Here is a 15,941-nt window from a genome sequence, read left to right on the forward strand (position 1 = left end):
GGGGTCACTGGGGTGTGGAGGGGGTGGTATTAGTGAATTTCCTGCATTCTGCAGGGGGTTGGACTAGATGACCCTGGAGGTCCCTTCCAACTCTTATGATTCTATGATTCTAGAGAGCAGGCAAGACTTCCAGAGGGCCATCTGAATTTCCAAGGAGAGGGTGTTCTAGAGCTTGGGGGGGGGGGGCCCCGGCTCCTGCCAACCTGGCAAGTTGAAAGCAAGAAATTGCAAGTAGATAAAGAGGTACCGCTTCGGTGGGAAGGTAACAGCATTCCGTGCTGGAGATCCTGGAGGTTTTTTGTCATCTTCTGGTTGTGGAGCAGGGGTCACTGTGGGTGTAGAGGGGGAGGTATTAGTGAATTTCCTGCATTGTGCAGGGGGCTGGACTAGAAGACCGTAGAGGTCCCTTCCAACTCTATGATTCTATGATTCTATAAAAGGGGAAAAGCTGAAAAACTGGAATCCAATTTCATTCACCAATCCAGTGGGTTACAGATCCCATGATATAGTTGGTGAATCTATTGTGCTTTTCTGAGCTTGCCAAAAGACAAGTGGTTTTGTTTTTGAATTGGCCCTTTGTTTCTTCTGGGTTTGCTACCCAAATATATCGTCTTTATGCGGAACTGGAGATCGGTTGCGATTCTGGAAGCTCTCCAAGCCCCACCAGAAGGCTGGCAACCATTTTCTGCTGGATAGATGCCATTGTTCTTCGACTGCTTGACGAATCCCACGGAACTGTTGTTCTTTTCCTGTTATTTGGGCGGTCGTACAAAACACGGTTGTTGGCTGCGGTGGCTCAAGTGGTTAAGGCGCTGAGCTGCAGACTGGAAGGTCTGTAGTTCAGCAGTTGAGACCCGAGTGTCACATGAAGGAGTGAGCTCCTGCCAACCTAGCAGTTTGAAAGCAAGAAGCTGCAAGTAGATAAAGAGGTACCACTTCGGTGGGAAGGTAACAGCGTTCCGTGCGCCTTGGCATTTAGTCATGCCAGTCACATGACCACGGAGAAGTCTTCGGACAGTGCTGGCTCTTTAGCTTGGAAACTGAGGTGAGCACCACCCCCTAGAGTCGTATTCGACTGGCTTTCGAGCAAGGGAAACCTTTACCTTTACTTACAAAACAGGTTGTTGTTCCTTTTTTAAAAAGACAAAAAAACCCCCCAAACCCTTCTTCAGGATCCTAGGCAGGACCCGATCCTGCACGGCCCAAACTCATGCCTGTTCTTGCCTGGCTAGGCAGTCTACAGGCTTGTGCCGCTTGGCCACGCATCCAGGCCTGAATTCCACAGCTCAGAGGGCGCCCATCAAGGGCTGGTACAGTGCCTACACACCACTCAGGGATGAGAGAAGGTTGCCTGCCTTCCGCACCCCCAGCCAACTCGTTGTGGTAAAACTCTCAGGACTGCCGAAAGGTGGGCCAGGCACAGGGACTAGGGAAAACAACGTGGATGCATCCCTGTCTGTCGAGGGACGGGGGGTGGGAAGAAGGATACTTGGGACTGACAGCCAGGCAAGGAAGCCCCGCGAAGGCCCTCCCTGGCCCCAGGCAGAGGCAGGGAGGAAGCAACTTACCCTCCCTCTTCTCCTGCCTCCTCCTGGCTGAATGAGGGCCGGAAGCGGGGCGGCTGGAAGCGGGGGGCGGGGCTTTGTCATGTGCCCCGCCTCCCGTACCTCACCCGGGGGAACTGCGATCCCCCGTGATTCCCCCCGAAATGACCTCTGCTGACAGCCAGGAAAGACTGGTGACTTCATGACGTGTGGCGGGCACAGATTGTGTGACTAGAAAAACCCCTAGTTAGGAAAACTAGCCGAGCAAAATGGCCGACCAAACGGACCCCTGCTCCCGCTAGTTTCCCACCTTCTACCACTCAGAGAAAACTGGGGTGGGGGCTACAAGTCCGAAGAGCCTTTGCGCGCAAAGTGCCCAATGGAGGATGCCAGCAGCGAAGGACGTGCATCACTGACCGGAGCTTTTGAAGGTGGGAAAGCGTCTGTGTGGAGGAAAAAGAGGAGCGGGGGCTGCCCCTGAGGGGAAAGGCGCCTGAGGTGGAAAGCAAGAAGTCCTGAGCCATCGTCCAACGCAGCCTTGCAGAATCCAGCCCCGCTCCTGACTGGAAATATTCCCCAGATTAGCTACCCCCTGATTATAATCTGATGCGGGGCTTCTGGTGGTGGTGGTGGGGAGAGGCTTCGTCCTGCCCGAACGGAGTCTGGCTCCCTCCCTCAAGCCGGTCCTCTTCACAGCCACCAGCTTTTCTCTCTCCTGGGCAGCCCAACCCGATCCCTCCCCAACGGCCCTCGCAGTTCTTCCCGGACAGGCAGGGCCAGTTTGGTGCAGCGGTTAGGAGCCCGGACTCTAATCTGGGAGAACTGGGTTTGATTCCCCACTCCTCCACATGCAGCTGCTGGTGTGACCTTGGGTCAGTCACAAGTTCTCTCAGAGCTGCTCTCGCAAGAGCAGTCCTTAGGAGAGCTCTCTAAGCCCTACCTCCCTCACAGGGTGTCTGTTGTGGGGAGGGGAAAGGAAAGGAGATTGTAAGATGCTCTGAGACTCCTTTGGGTAGTGAAGGGTGGGGGATAAATCCAATCTCTTTTTATTCCTTCCCCTGCCCTTGGGGGGCCTTCAAGCCATCTGAGCTATCAGGGGATTCCCTTGGGGGGGGGGGGCGTTCGGGTTGCATAAGGAGGCCCACCCTTGACAGGCACCCTGAGACAGCTTCGGAACTTGGGCCCATATGTGTGGCCAGGCAGCACAAGCTCGCAGACTGCCTGGCCCAGCAAGAACAGGCGTGAGTCCAGGCAGTGCAGGATGAGGACCCACCTGGAGCCCCAAGAAGTGTAAGTTTTTTTTTGGCTTTTTAAAAGAGACAACAGTAACCCAGCCCAAGCAACCAGAAAAGATGGAAGATCCCTTGGGACTGTTCAGGATGTAGAAGAACAACTTCCTCTGCCCTCCAGCCTACAGAGGAGAGGAGATACTTCGGCTTCAGCAGAGCTGAGGAAAACTGGAAGATTAAGGGAAGCGAGAGACGTCCCCAACATCAGCGTCCCTGGGGAAAGGAAATGTGAGGCCCGGCTTTCCCCGCCCACCACCAGAGACACACACCCGCTCTTTGGTGGGAAACAGACATGGACTATGGAAGGGCACTGCAACCGTCATAAATCTCACTGCAATAAAATTGGGTTTGTTTAAGAACATTTATTAGCTGTCTTTCTTTCTCTCTTGCAGAACTCAAGGCAGTTTACGGTATAAATCAAATAAGCATTAAAAACCGGATAAATGCACGTACAAGGCCACCATTTTTAAAATGTCAATTAGGACCGCCGATCAATAAAAATTAAATCAGATGAATCTTCCGGAATGCACTGGACTCCTGTTATTTAGTCAAGCCACATGATGCAGCCCTCTTAAAGAATTTGCCACCGATTACTGGGGCCAAACATGTTCGGAGCCAGGCCTTTAGCTACGGTGGGGCATTTTGGGGCCCTGTCCCCCGACTTCCTCCCAAGGCCCCACCAACTTCCTTTCAGCCCAGCCTCCCAACTCTCTGGTACGGTATGGCTGCCGCCACGAACTCCCCCTGTGCTACTGCCTCTCCTTGCCTTCCCCCTGCGCCGCACCTCTCTCTGGGGCCGGCTGAAGCACGTGAGTTACCTTTAACTGATTTAGACAGTGCCCCAGTGGCCCCATGAAGAATTAAAATGCCCCCCCCCGACTTAGAAATTCCTGGCTACGGGCCTTTTCAGAGCTGCCACGGGTGCTGTTTTAAGAGCTCGTTGTGCCCCATACAGGACCCAGAGATGAGGAGAGGCTCCTCTTCTGCACTGACCGACTCCTGGGGAACCTCTCCAGACCCCTGAAGGAGACCTCAGCCCATGCAAAGTAGGCCAGAGGATAGCAAGGAAAACAGTTTCATTTTGCTGGGAGTCCGGAGAGGTCCACTGAGGCTCGTATAAAGCCTGTCCTGAGAGAAAAGGTAACAGGAATACAAGAGGAAAGGTAGCTGGAGGGGGAATGGTCCAATGGGGTTGGACTTCCTCCTGCATGGCAGGACAGCAGGCCCCTCTGAACTGCCAGGCGCCGGGCCATCTGCAGCTTAAAGCTCTTGTAGAGGATTTGGCTTCTGGCCTAAAGCAGCATTTGGGCCCAGGTACAAACCAAAACAGTCTACTATACTCCCAGTGGACAAACTCCTATCCACTGCTCCCTCTAAGCTGTGGAGTCTTGTGAGCAAAAATTCTACTTTGTGTGAGCTCCTGGCATTAAAGTTGGGAGCGGGCGATTTGGCTGCTGCATAAATTAGTTTGCTCCGGAGCCCTCCTTCCTGAGCTGAGACAAAAGTGGGTGAGCAGGAGGCTGAAAAGCTGTAAGCTAGCTCACACTAACAGCTTAGAGGGAACACTGCCCCCCCGGCCTTGCTACTTCCACTGTAGGCCACCCCCCACCCCACTTCCTGACTTGAAATATTGAGAATTGGGGTAAGGCAGCTACTGGTAGGAGTCTTAGAATTTTTAAATTGCTGGAGTTATTGGTGTTCGTTGTCTTAAAAATACAGGTGCTATGTATTTGGTGTAGTGGGTTAAGTGCGCGGACTCTAATCTGGGGAAACTGGGTTTGATTCCCCACTCCTCCACTTGTACCTGCTGGATGACCTTGGGTGAACCACAGTTCTGGCACAGCTGTTTTTGAAAAAAGAGCCATTTGTCAGAGCTCTCTCAGCCCCACCTACCTCACGGGATGTCTGTGGTAGGGAGGGGAAGGGAAAGGAGTTTGTAAGCCGCTCTGAGACTCCCTCGGGTAGTGAAGGGCGGGGTATAAATCCAATCTCATCCTCCTATGTAAAATGTCATACCAATTAACATCAGTGGGTACCAATTCTGGGGATATTTGTACGCATTAATGATTTCTCGCTCTCACCGTTTCCCCAAAATGTTCAGGGTGGCTTACCTGGATTTTTCCTCACGCCGCTTAATCCTCTCAATATTGTTTTGCAGTGGAAGACATCAAATGCCATGTAGCACAGTAAGGACTAATTTTATTTTTCGCTGCCATTAAGCTTTCATGGGTCAAAGCTCACATCACAGTGTGCGTGTATTTTGCATGCTTGTGATGTTAAGCAGGGTGGAGGAAAGAGGATTGTTGAAAGATCACGCAGCGGGCATCACAGCCAACTGGGAACTGGCAGCTGGGTCTGTATCAGATTTTGGACAAACTACACCAGGGGTGGCCAAACTGTGGCTCGGGAGCCACATGCGGCTCTTTGACACATATTGTGTGGCTCCCGGCGGGGCAGCTGGGGAAGTGAAGGGGAGGCACGCCTCCCCGATCAGTCTTCCCTTCCCCAGCTAGTGTTCCCCCCCACGGGTAGGCCTGAGGCAAGGGGGGAGCAGAGAAAGAAGGCAAATTTAAATGCGTTCTCAAAGCACCCCCCATCAAGCCTACAAATATCATTGGACAAATAAATATCATTATCAGTGTCTGTTTTTACTCCTCCTGTTTTTTATTTTCGGCAGCCTCATTTAATGTTAATAAAAAAAGCAAATCTGCGTATTTTTCAATAAAAACAGGTGGGTGATGTTTCTTCATGTCTTGCGGCGCTCAAATGTCTGACATTCATTGCATGTGGCTCTTATGTTAAGCAAGTCTGGCCGCCCCTGGACGACACTTTACTGGCTTTCTACTAAGTGGAGTCAGACTGCATGAATCTTTGTCTCTTAACATTCTTTAGGAAAGAATGCACACATTACTGCAGATGCACGAGCTAGGTGAAGACGAGGAAGACGCAGTAAATGGACGTGACAGGGTGTTGCAGACTATGCTTGCAGGCATGCAGGGGTCATTTAGTAGAAAAAGAGGTGCAGGAGCTCATTAGCATAACACATTAGCATAAATTATTTGCATATGCCACATACCGCTGACATCACCGGAAGTGTGTCAGAAGGCAACACCCAACGCTCAGGCTCCACTGGACTGTTTTGGATTGCTAGCTATTGGGAGGGGGGGAACGTGCAGATCTGTCCTTGCAGAGGAGGGAGAGCTTGTACCTGAATAAAACTTGGTTAAAGGTGCCACTGGACTGTTTTGGACCGGAGAGCTGCAAGTTACCTGGCTGCTTCTTGCTCTGACTGAGGGCTGCTGGGAGCAGGGGGTGGGGTTTGTTGCATGTGCCCGCCCCCTGGGCTCTTTACTGCCGGAGCTCCGCTCCTGTGCGCTCCTGCAGGAAGTGACCCCTGCAGGCATGCCTTCTGCTGCTCTGATAGGGAGTGGGGCTGTACGACAGCCTACCTTTGCAGCCACAAATGCTAGCTTGGGATGACCTTGTGCTATATCTGCTTCTAAGTCCGTAGGTGCTGATTTTGTGTGCCAGCACTCGGCCTGACAGTATAGATTTTACCATCGGGAGCTGTCACGGCTCAGGTGGGGTGTCACCTGCCGCTGCCACCACTCTGGTTTTAGGATCCCTTGAGAAGGCCCAGAGCACCCTCCCAAGACCTTCAGACCTCCCTTGTTTGGCCGAAATAAGCGTGAGGACCAGGCAGAGCAAGAACAATATCAGTAAGGGGTGAAAAGAAACCAAAGGCCCTAAAGCATCTAAATGTATTGGCCCTAGCTCACGGTCTCAAGTGGGCCTCAGTCTGCTCATCCTTCCTCTCAGGACGAGGGTCTCTCCCCTGCAGCAGCCTTCCTTCTGGCTCTGCCCTCTTGGAAGAAAGAACAGCTCCTTTTCTGTACCAACTCTTTTATTATAAGTCCCCTTTCTCCGTGATTGGCTAAAATTGGTGCCAAAACCTCTCAGGGGCTTCTGGGAGATGGAGGCCAGGCCTCCTCCCACTGCTACTCAGGCTCCCTGGGCCTACTAGGCCTCTAGTTGCACAGCCCAGATCATGAGCTATAGCTGTGCATCTAGTGGTGCAATATACCTGTGGCATTAGGCAGATCACACAGGTGAACTGCAGAAAAGTATACATACCCTGCCCAACTGTTATGGTCATCTTCTGGGGCCCTGCTTCAGGTGTCCTCACCTGAGATTAGGTGGGTGGTGACAACCGAGGAGAGAGTCTTCTCAGTCACGGCACCCAAGCTCTGGAACTCTCTCTCTAGGGACATTTGTCTGTCCCTGTGCTGGTTCCGGCTGGTCACCTCGGATACACTTCACTGAAGCTAGATACACAGTCCAAATGCAAGCCGAGAAACAGTCAGAATGCCGGGAAGTCAGTCAGAGTTTCCAGGAGCAGAGAGCGGAGGCTGGCAGCTGGGACAAGGTCCGAGATCGCATGGCTGCATCCGCACCGAGTCAGGTGAGCAGGGTTGCTTATACGCCGATCCTCCCTTCCCTGGGAGGCGACTCGCAAAGACTCACAGCCCCTCATGTTGCCTTGGCAACAGCTGAAGTCTGGCACTCCTCCCTCTCTCCTGCATATTCAGATGCGGGCGTGCCCTGCCTCTGGGACATTCAGGTGAGCTAGGTGGGGACTCTGGCTTCCGGGTGTCTCCAGCTGGGGGTGCTGGGCCAGGCTCTTCCTCCGACTGCACCTCAGGCTCTTCGCCTTGCTGCACCTCAGATACTGGAGCCTCTCCTTCCTCAGGTGCTGGCAAAGGTTCCTCTTCGGGGCTGACTCCAGAGGAGGCTGGGTCGCTCTGTGCCTCTTCCCAGAAAAGGTGGGATGAGAGCCAATTTGGTGTAGTGGTTAAGTGCGCGGACTCTAATCTGGGAGAACCGGGTTTGATTCCTCCACTTTTCCACTTGCACCTGGCTGGATGACCTTGGGCAAGCCGTAGTTCTGATAAGAGCAGTCCTTGAAAAAGAGCAGTTTCTGTCAAGAGCTCTCTCAGCCCCACCTACCTCACAGGGTGTCTGTTGTGGGGAGGGGAAGGGAAAGGAGTTTGTAAGCCCCTCTGAGACTCCTTTGGGTAGTGAAGGGCGGGGTATAAATCCAATCTCTTCTTCTTCTTCTTTTACCTCACAGGGTGTCTGTTGTGGGGAGGGGAAGGGAAAGGAGTTTGTAAGCCCCTCTGAGACTCCTTTGGTAGTGAAGGGCGGGGTATAAATCCAAATTCTTCTTTTTCTTTTACCTCGCAGGGTGTCTGTGGTGGGGAGGGGAAGGGAAAGGAGTCTGTAAGCCGCTCTGAGACTCCTTCGGGTAGTGAAGGGCGGGGTATAAATCCAATCTCTTCTTCTTCTTTTACCTCACAGGGTGTCTGTTGTGGGGAGGGGAAGGAGATCGTAAGCCGCTCTGAGACTCCTTCGGGTAGTGAAGGGCGGGGTATAAATCCAATCTCTTATCTTCTTCTTCTTCTTCTTCCTCATCTGAGGAAATTAGCCTCGGTTGAACCAGGACCCATGACGCTCCCCTTCTGTTGCTGTCTTTCCCAACGGGCGATGCCTTTTTTTGTTTCGTTCAGCATTCCCTCCACGATCCTTCCTTCCTAACCAACGTTTTATGTTTGTATGTATCTTGTTTATATAAATAAACTCTTTTTTAAAGTTGCTTTTAATGAGGTACGTTTGGGAGGGGGGGTTATTTTCATGGTTTTATAATGCAATTTCATCATGTCTGCTTTAAATTGTTAGCTGCCTTGGAGGAACTTGTAAGGGCAGAACGGTGGGATGCACATTTTGTAGATAAATACATCCGGGGGTACGAGGACCCTGCAGATGTCTGCCCCTGTAGGCACTGCCCCCTGAACAGCAGAGAGAACAAGGGGCTGAAAGTCAAGGAGAAGGAAAGAGTTGGGAGAGGGCACGGCCTCATCCTTTCAATTTCTTCTGCTTCTCATGCGGTCTTTGGGATGTCTGTCCATGTGCATCATCGTGATCTCCTATGCACCCTGTTAGTATGTTGTGGGAACTGGCTGCTCAGTGATCCACAGACTAGCTTGGAGACTGTGTGTTTCCCATAACAGGCTGGCCACAGCAGGAAGCAGGGTGTTGGGCTGTCTTCCCTCTAAGCTGAGTTAGTGTGAGCTAGCTCACAGTTTTTTGGCCTCTGGCTCACACATTTTTGTCTTAGCTCAGGCAGGATGGCTCCAGAGCAAACTAATTTATGCAGCGGCCAAACCGCTCGCTCACAACTTTAATGCCAGTAGCTCACAAGGTAGAATTTTTGCTCACAAGACTCCACAGCTTAGAGGGAGCACTGGATAGGCGTTTATCCACTGGGAGCATAGTAGACTGTTTTGGTTTGTACCTGAGCCCAAATGCTGCTTTAGGCCAGAAGCCAAATTCTTTACAAGAGCTTTAAGCAATATAGACAACATGTTGTCGAAGACTTTCACGACCGGAGCTCATTAGTTGCCGTAGATTTTCCAGGATGTGTAGACCCTGCAGATGTCTGCCCCTGTAGGCATCGCCCCCTGAACAGCAGAGAGAACAAGGGACTGAAAGTCAAGGAGAAGGAAATTGCTGGGAGGGGGCACGGCCTCACCCTTTCCATTTTTTCTGCTTCTCATGCGGTCTTTGTGATGTCTGTCCATGTGCATCATTGTGATCTCCTATGCAGCCTGTTAGTATGTTGTGGGAACTGGCTGCTCAGTGATCCACAGACTAGATTGGAGTCTGTGTTTCCAATAACAGTCTGGCCACAGCAGGAAGCAGGGCAGTGTTCCCTCTAAGCTGAGTCAGTGTGAGTTAGCTCACAGCTTTTTAGCCTCCGGCTCACACATTTTTATCTTCGTTCAGGAAAGAGGGTTCGAGAGCAACCTAATTTAGGCAGTAGCCAAATTGTTCTCTCACAACTTGAATGCCAGGAGCTCACAAAGTAGAATTTTTGCTCAGAGGGAGCATTGGTGTCGGGCTACTCGTATCTTTGGTGTGGCAATTATTTTCTGATCTTGATATAAGCAGAGCCGCCTCTACTCTGTGATTTTATGATGTCATACATAAATTGTGCACCAAAGGTACATCAAAGTCTGGAACCCGTATACGTTATTCAAGGTTGCATCATTGAGTCTGAAATTTTTACTGTCTGGCATAGCTTCTGATTATGTATTTACATAGTTTTATTTATTGCACATCTTTGGCAGCCATAAGGGCTCGACACTTGCTTTTTCCTTTATTGAATGAAATCCTCCGGAAGCTGAATTCTATGGTAGTTTTTTGATACTTATGTGAATTGCAGAATACCCCCAGCCCACAGCAGCCACGCAGAACTGCCCGGACTAGAAGAAGAGAGGAAGAGAAGTCTTAGAGCAGCTTTCAAACTCCTTTCCCCTCTCCTCCCCACAACAGACACCCTGTGAGGTAGGTGATTTTCAAAGAACAGCTGTGCCAGAACTATGGCTTGCCCAAGGTCACCCAGCAGCTGCGAGTGGAGTGGGGAATCAAACCCGGTTCTCCCAGATTAGAGTCCACGCACTTAACCACTATGCCAAACTGACTCCTACCATAAAGAAGAGCAGAAACGCCATGAACAATATGAAGCTGCCTTCTGCTGTATCAGACCATTGGTCTATCACGGTCTATCTTGCCTACCCAGACTGGCAGGGGCTCAGCCAAGTCTCAGATGGAGGTCTTTCGTATCACCTGCCATCTGGTCCTTTTAACTGGAGGCGCCAGGGACTGAGTATGCTTCTGTTTGCCCTTCAGGATGTGGCATGATAGCCCAGGCATGGCGCATGTGCCTGTGCAGGCTGCCTGACTGTGACTTACGACGGGCCTGGACACGTTCCAGCTTGTCTAGATCCTTCTCAAACTGTGGTGCCCAAAACTGAACACAATAGTCTAGGTGAAGTCTAACCAGAGCACAGTAAAGTGGTACCATCACATCTTGTGATCTGGGCACTATACTTCTGTTGATACAGCCCAAAATCACATTTGCCTTTTTAGCAACCACATCACACTGCTGACTCATGTTTAGTGTATGGTCTACTAAGACCCCTAGATCTCCCCCAACCTATAATTATGCATTTGATTTTTCCTACCTAAATGCAGAACTTTGCATCTATCCCCATTGAAATTCATTAAATTTCGTTAAGCCCAGTTTTCCAGCCTGTCAAAATCATCCCGCATCCTGACTCTGTCTTCTACCGTATCTGCTACCCCTCCTGGAGAAAGGAGGGAAGGCCTGGAACAAGAGCTGGTTTGTCATCCCCGAAAACGAGCCCCTCCTGCTCTACACACGCAGAACCCTGCCTCCCTGCTCTACTTGGCACTTGCCCCACAACTTAACTTAGAGGAAAGGCAGTATGACTGGAGTAACAGCAGAGGCGTCCGAAACAATGAGCGGAGCTCAGAGCGTGAAACTGGGGGCAACTTTATTCTCTCCTTCCAAACAGGACTTATGGCGAGTGAATGATAAATACCAGGTTTAAGAGAAGCAGAATGGATTCGTGATCCAAGGCTGTGAAACTCACGACCACTAGATGCGGAAGTGTCAATGACAGTCGACAATTTAAATAAGCATCGGAACCTCAATTTGCAAGACCTGAGAATGGCTGTTAAGAACAGGACTTTTTAGAGGACATTAATTCACAGGGTCACCCTAAGTTGGAAGCGACTTGACGGCACTTCCCCTGGACCAGTAATAGCCATCTTCAATGCTTTCGGTTCTGCACCTCTAGTCTAACGTGGCAAAGTGAACTTAGTCTAACTGGTGGAGCAGATTTCAGTATTTTTACAACAGTTGTTCCTAGCTGCTCTTACTGGGCCCAAGACCAACAAGATGCTAATTAAAACTGTTAAGACAGTTCCGCTGTCTTGTGTGAGTTGTATTTTAAATGATCTGTTGATTTTAAATTGTTAAATTATTATACAGTTTTATTGTTTATAATACCCATGGCCTTGTTTAGTCGCCCTGAGCCTGCCCGGGCGGGGAGGACAGGAGATAAATCTAACAAACAAACAGGGCATCAAGACCTAGACTTCAGCTGCAACTATCACGATCCACAGGCAATCAGGGTTGAGCTATCATCTCTGGGATTACTCCTTTCAGACAGGACATGCACATGGCCCATCTCTTTCCCCCCACCTTGGGTGCCTTTTTGCAGCCCTCCCAGTGAGTAACACAGCACTGCTCTAAAGATGCACCCTGCATTATTGCTCAGTAGTAAAGCCAGTGGTTCAGAGGTTAAGACCAGTGTTTCCTCTAAGCTGAGTTAGTGTGAACTAGCTCACAGTTTTTTAGTCTCCGGCTCACACATTTTTCTCTTAGGTCAGGAAGGATGGCTCCAGAGCAGACAAATTTATGCAGTAGCCGTATCGCTCGCTCACCACTTTAATGCCAGTAGCTCAGAAAGTAGAATTTTTGCTCACAAGACTCCACAGCTTAGAGGGAGCATTGCTTGGCGGGAGGATCCACACTCCTTCATTAGGACAGAGCTGCCACCAGCAGGAGGGGGTCAGGCCCCCCCCCCGGCGGCTGCAAATGGGAATGCCTACGGTGCTGACCTTCCCTAAAAGATGGGCCTCCTGAGCAGTGTTCCCTCTAAGCTGAGTGAGTGCGAGCTAGCTCACAGTTTCTTAGCCTCTGGCTCACACATTCTTGCCTTAGCTCAGGAAGGAGGGCTCCAGAGCAAGCTCATTTATGCAGCAGCCAAATCGCTCGCTCACAACTTTAATGCCAGTCGCTCACAGAGTATTTGCTCACAAGACTCCACAACTCAGAAGAAACATTGCTCCTGAGCAAGCCCGAGGAACTGCTACCACCCCGTTCCTTTCCCTCTGCAGCCCAGCACTACTTCGATGTTAAAACCCTTCCTTTCCCTCTGCAGCCCAGCACTACTTCGATGTTAAAAATGGCTCAGAGGTTAAGACGCTGAGCTGCAGACCGGACGGTCGGTTGTTCAGCAGTTCAAGACCCGAGTGCCGCATGACGGAGTGAGCTCCCGTCTCTGGCCCCGGCTCCTGCCAACCTAGCAGTTCAAAAGCAAGAAATTGCAAGTAGATAAACAGGTACTGCTTCGGTGGGAAGGTAACAGCATTCTGTGTGCCTCGGCGTCGAGTCATGCCGGCCACATGACCACGGAAACGTCTTCGGACAGCGCCGGCTCTTCACCTTGGAAATGGAGATGAGCACTGCCCCCTAGAGTTGGATTCGACTGGCTTTCGAGCAAGGGAAACCTTTACCTTTAACCCAGCAATGCTCTTTTCAAGCTCTTGTCATCTGAGAAGCATACGTGGTATATGCAAAAGGCACTGTTCAGGGGTTCTACTGCACTGCGAGGCCTGCACAGTTAATTTTTGACATAGCGCTAGTGTTCCTGTGGTACTGAATGTAGCATTTCCTCGTTTCTGCCCCTCCCTCCAACCGAACAGGAGAACTCTTTGCAGCGCTGGGCCGCCTGACGTCCAACTCCCACCCAGTCTCCAAAGAGAACCATACCTCTTCTTCCGTCTCCTCTTCTTCCTCGCTGCTGCTTTCTTCAGCTGCCACGGCTTTCGCGGCTGCCGTCCTGGCCTCCTGCTGCTTCTGGGCCAGCCGGGCAAGGGCTTCCTGCACCGCTGCTCCATTTCCCTGCTGGCACTCCCTGAAGAAGAGGCACAGTTGCTGGCTTACCTACGGTATGGGAAGAGGGACAAATCTCTTTTGGGAACCAGCGCCATGGAAAGCTGTTGCAGCCATTGTACTTCAGAGCTGGTTAAGAGGACACCCTTCCTTCTGTCCCATTAGACTACGGCCCAGCGGCAAAAGACTTACACAAAAATACAAGGTGGAATATAGAAAACACATAACCAAATAGAGGAGGAGGAAGAAGAAGAGTTTGGATTTATACCCTGCCCTTCACTACCCAAAGGTGTCTCAGAGTGGCTTACAAACTCCTTCCCCTTCCCCTCCCCACAACAGACACCCTGTGAGGTAGGTGGGGCTGAGAGAGCTCTTGACAGAAACTGCTCTTTTTCAAGGACAGCTCTTATCAGAACTACGGCTTGCCCAAGGTCATCCAGCCAGGTACAAGTGGAGGAGTGGGGAATCAAACCCGGTTCTCCCAGATTAAAGTCCGCGCACTTAACCACGACACCAAACTGGCTCTCAATATTGTATGAGGTATTCAGATAGACAAGTTAATGATGTAATGGAAACCCCCAATGTATGTATGTTTGTTTGTGTTGTGTTTGTTCTTTCTAAAATAAAAAATTGCACAGAAAAAAAGAAGACTACAGCCCGGTCCACGGGAAAGCACTCTTGTTCCTAATGCATCTGTGCTTTGACTCATCATCGCAACAACAATAGTGATAAAAGCAAACAGCACAATAAAGAAACCAAATGCCCTTTACAGCTAGGATGGCTAACTCATGGCTGAACAGTGGTTCTCTTTCCCCGCCTTTCCCCAGCTGCCACACCTTCCCTAAATGAGCACTGCTGGCAGGCCTGTGGCTACAGGGGGCATCTCGGGGCTAGCCCCCCTGACTTACTGGTAAGGCCCCCTGACTTCCTGTCCAGCCTAGGTCCCCCGAGCGACGGCAGTTTGGTGTAGTGGTTAAGTGCGCGGACTCTAATCTGGGAGAACTGGGTTTGATTCCCCACTCCTCCACTTGCACCTGGCTGGATGACCTTGGGCAAGCCATAGTTCTGGCACAGTTGCTCTTGAAAAAGAGCAGTCTCTGTGAAGAGCTCTCTCAGCCCCACCCACCTCACAGGGTGTCTGTGGTGGGGAGGGGAAGGGAAAGGAGTTTGTAAGCTGCTCTGAGACTCATTTGGGTAGTGAAGGGCGGGGTATAAATCCAATCTCTTCTTCTTCAGGAGCAGGGGAGGAACTGGGTATTCTTTTAATTCAATTAGCCAGTGACCCCCTAAGAAATTTAAATGCCCCCTGACAAATGCTCCCTCTAAGCTGTGGAGTCTTGTGAGCAAACATTCTACTTGCTGAGCGACTGGCACTAAAGTTGCGAGTGAGCCGTTTGGCTGCTGCATAGATTCGTTTGCTCTGGAGCCATCCCTTCCTGAGCTAAGGTAAAAATGTGTGAGGCGGAGGCTAAAAAACTGTGAGCTAGCTCATACAAACTCAGCTTAGAGGGAACACTGCCCCGACTTAAAAAATCCTGACTCTGGGCCTGACTGCTGGGAGGGGTCACGGCCTTATGGGCGACTTTCCGCTCTGGCGCTGCTGCGCCATCTGCGATTACCCCCCCCCCCAATAATAAAAGCAGCACTTGTAGCTTTAAGAAACAAATGTCCTCTCAATGGCTAGGCAACCACAACAGAAGTTACCAGCTTTCAAGCCTTGGTTTCTGTCAGTACAAGGCAGGGGGAGGGCAGGGCCCTTTCTGGGCTGCATAGGCATTTTAGAGAGGATTCACCACCACACCACTTGCTACTGTGCGACTTTCAAGAATTCTACAAGAAGAAGAAGAAGAGTTTGGATTTATACCCTGCCCTTCACTTCCCAAAGGAATCTCAGAGTGGCTCGCAAACTCCTTTCCCTTCCCCTCCTCACAACAGACACCCTGTGAGGTAAAAGAAGAAGAAAAGATTGGATTTATACCCCGCCCTTCACTACCCAAAGGAGTCTCAGACCGGCCTACAAACTCTTTTCCCTCCCCCTCCCCACAACAGACACCCTGTGAGGTAGGTGGGGCTGAGAGAGCTCTGACAGAAACTGCTCTTTTTCAAGAACAGCTGTGCCAGAACGAGCAAAGTAGTAAATGCATAAGAATGCGCAGCCAAAACAGCCAGTTCCCATTTCACCTTCACAGGTGACATCTGAAATGTTGCAGTTTTTCTACTGTCATACATCCCATGACCCAGTCTTTTGGAAGAGACCATTTAAAAGAGCTTTCAAGGCCAAAAACTGTATTTGGTCACTCAAGAGTCCAGGAGACTGGAGTGCCGAACTGCGAGCGGTTCCGTCCTATTGGTTTCCAGGAGAGTGTTCCTTGAGGGGCTTTCTGCTGATAAAGTCTCATTTGCCTCAGATATGAGCATGCGCCAGAGGAACAGAACTGATCAGAGTTAGAAACAAAGAATTATTAAGCCAAGGACGGGCGTGATGATTTTCAAGGAAACAAG

The 15,941-nt window shown here is 50.7% G+C and overlaps 1 protein-coding gene across 1 annotated transcript in view; it reads right to left on the minus strand.

The window, feature by feature from the left end:
• Nucleotides 1-9,285: 9,285 nt before the first annotated feature.
• The window catches only part of TSR2 (TSR2, 20S rRNA accumulation, homolog (S. cerevisiae)), a 13,881-nt gene continuing 7,225 nt past the window's right edge, over nt 9,286-15,941 (minus strand). Inside the window, exons 4-5 of the mRNA XM_015411471.1 lie at nt 13,317-13,490; nt 9,286-9,351 (exon numbers count right to left, since the gene is read on the minus strand). Of these exons, the coding sequence (XP_015266957.1) occupies nt 9,286-9,351; nt 13,317-13,490 (240 nt within the window). The remainder of the gene's footprint in view (nt 9,352-13,316; nt 13,491-15,941) is intronic.

Source organism: Gekko japonicus, unplaced genomic scaffold, assembly GCF_001447785.1.
Source record: "Gekko japonicus isolate JY-2015 unplaced genomic scaffold, Gekko_japonicus_V1.1 scaffold4515, whole genome shotgun sequence".
NCBI lineage: Eukaryota > Metazoa > Chordata > Lepidosauria > Squamata > Gekkonidae > Gekko > Gekko japonicus.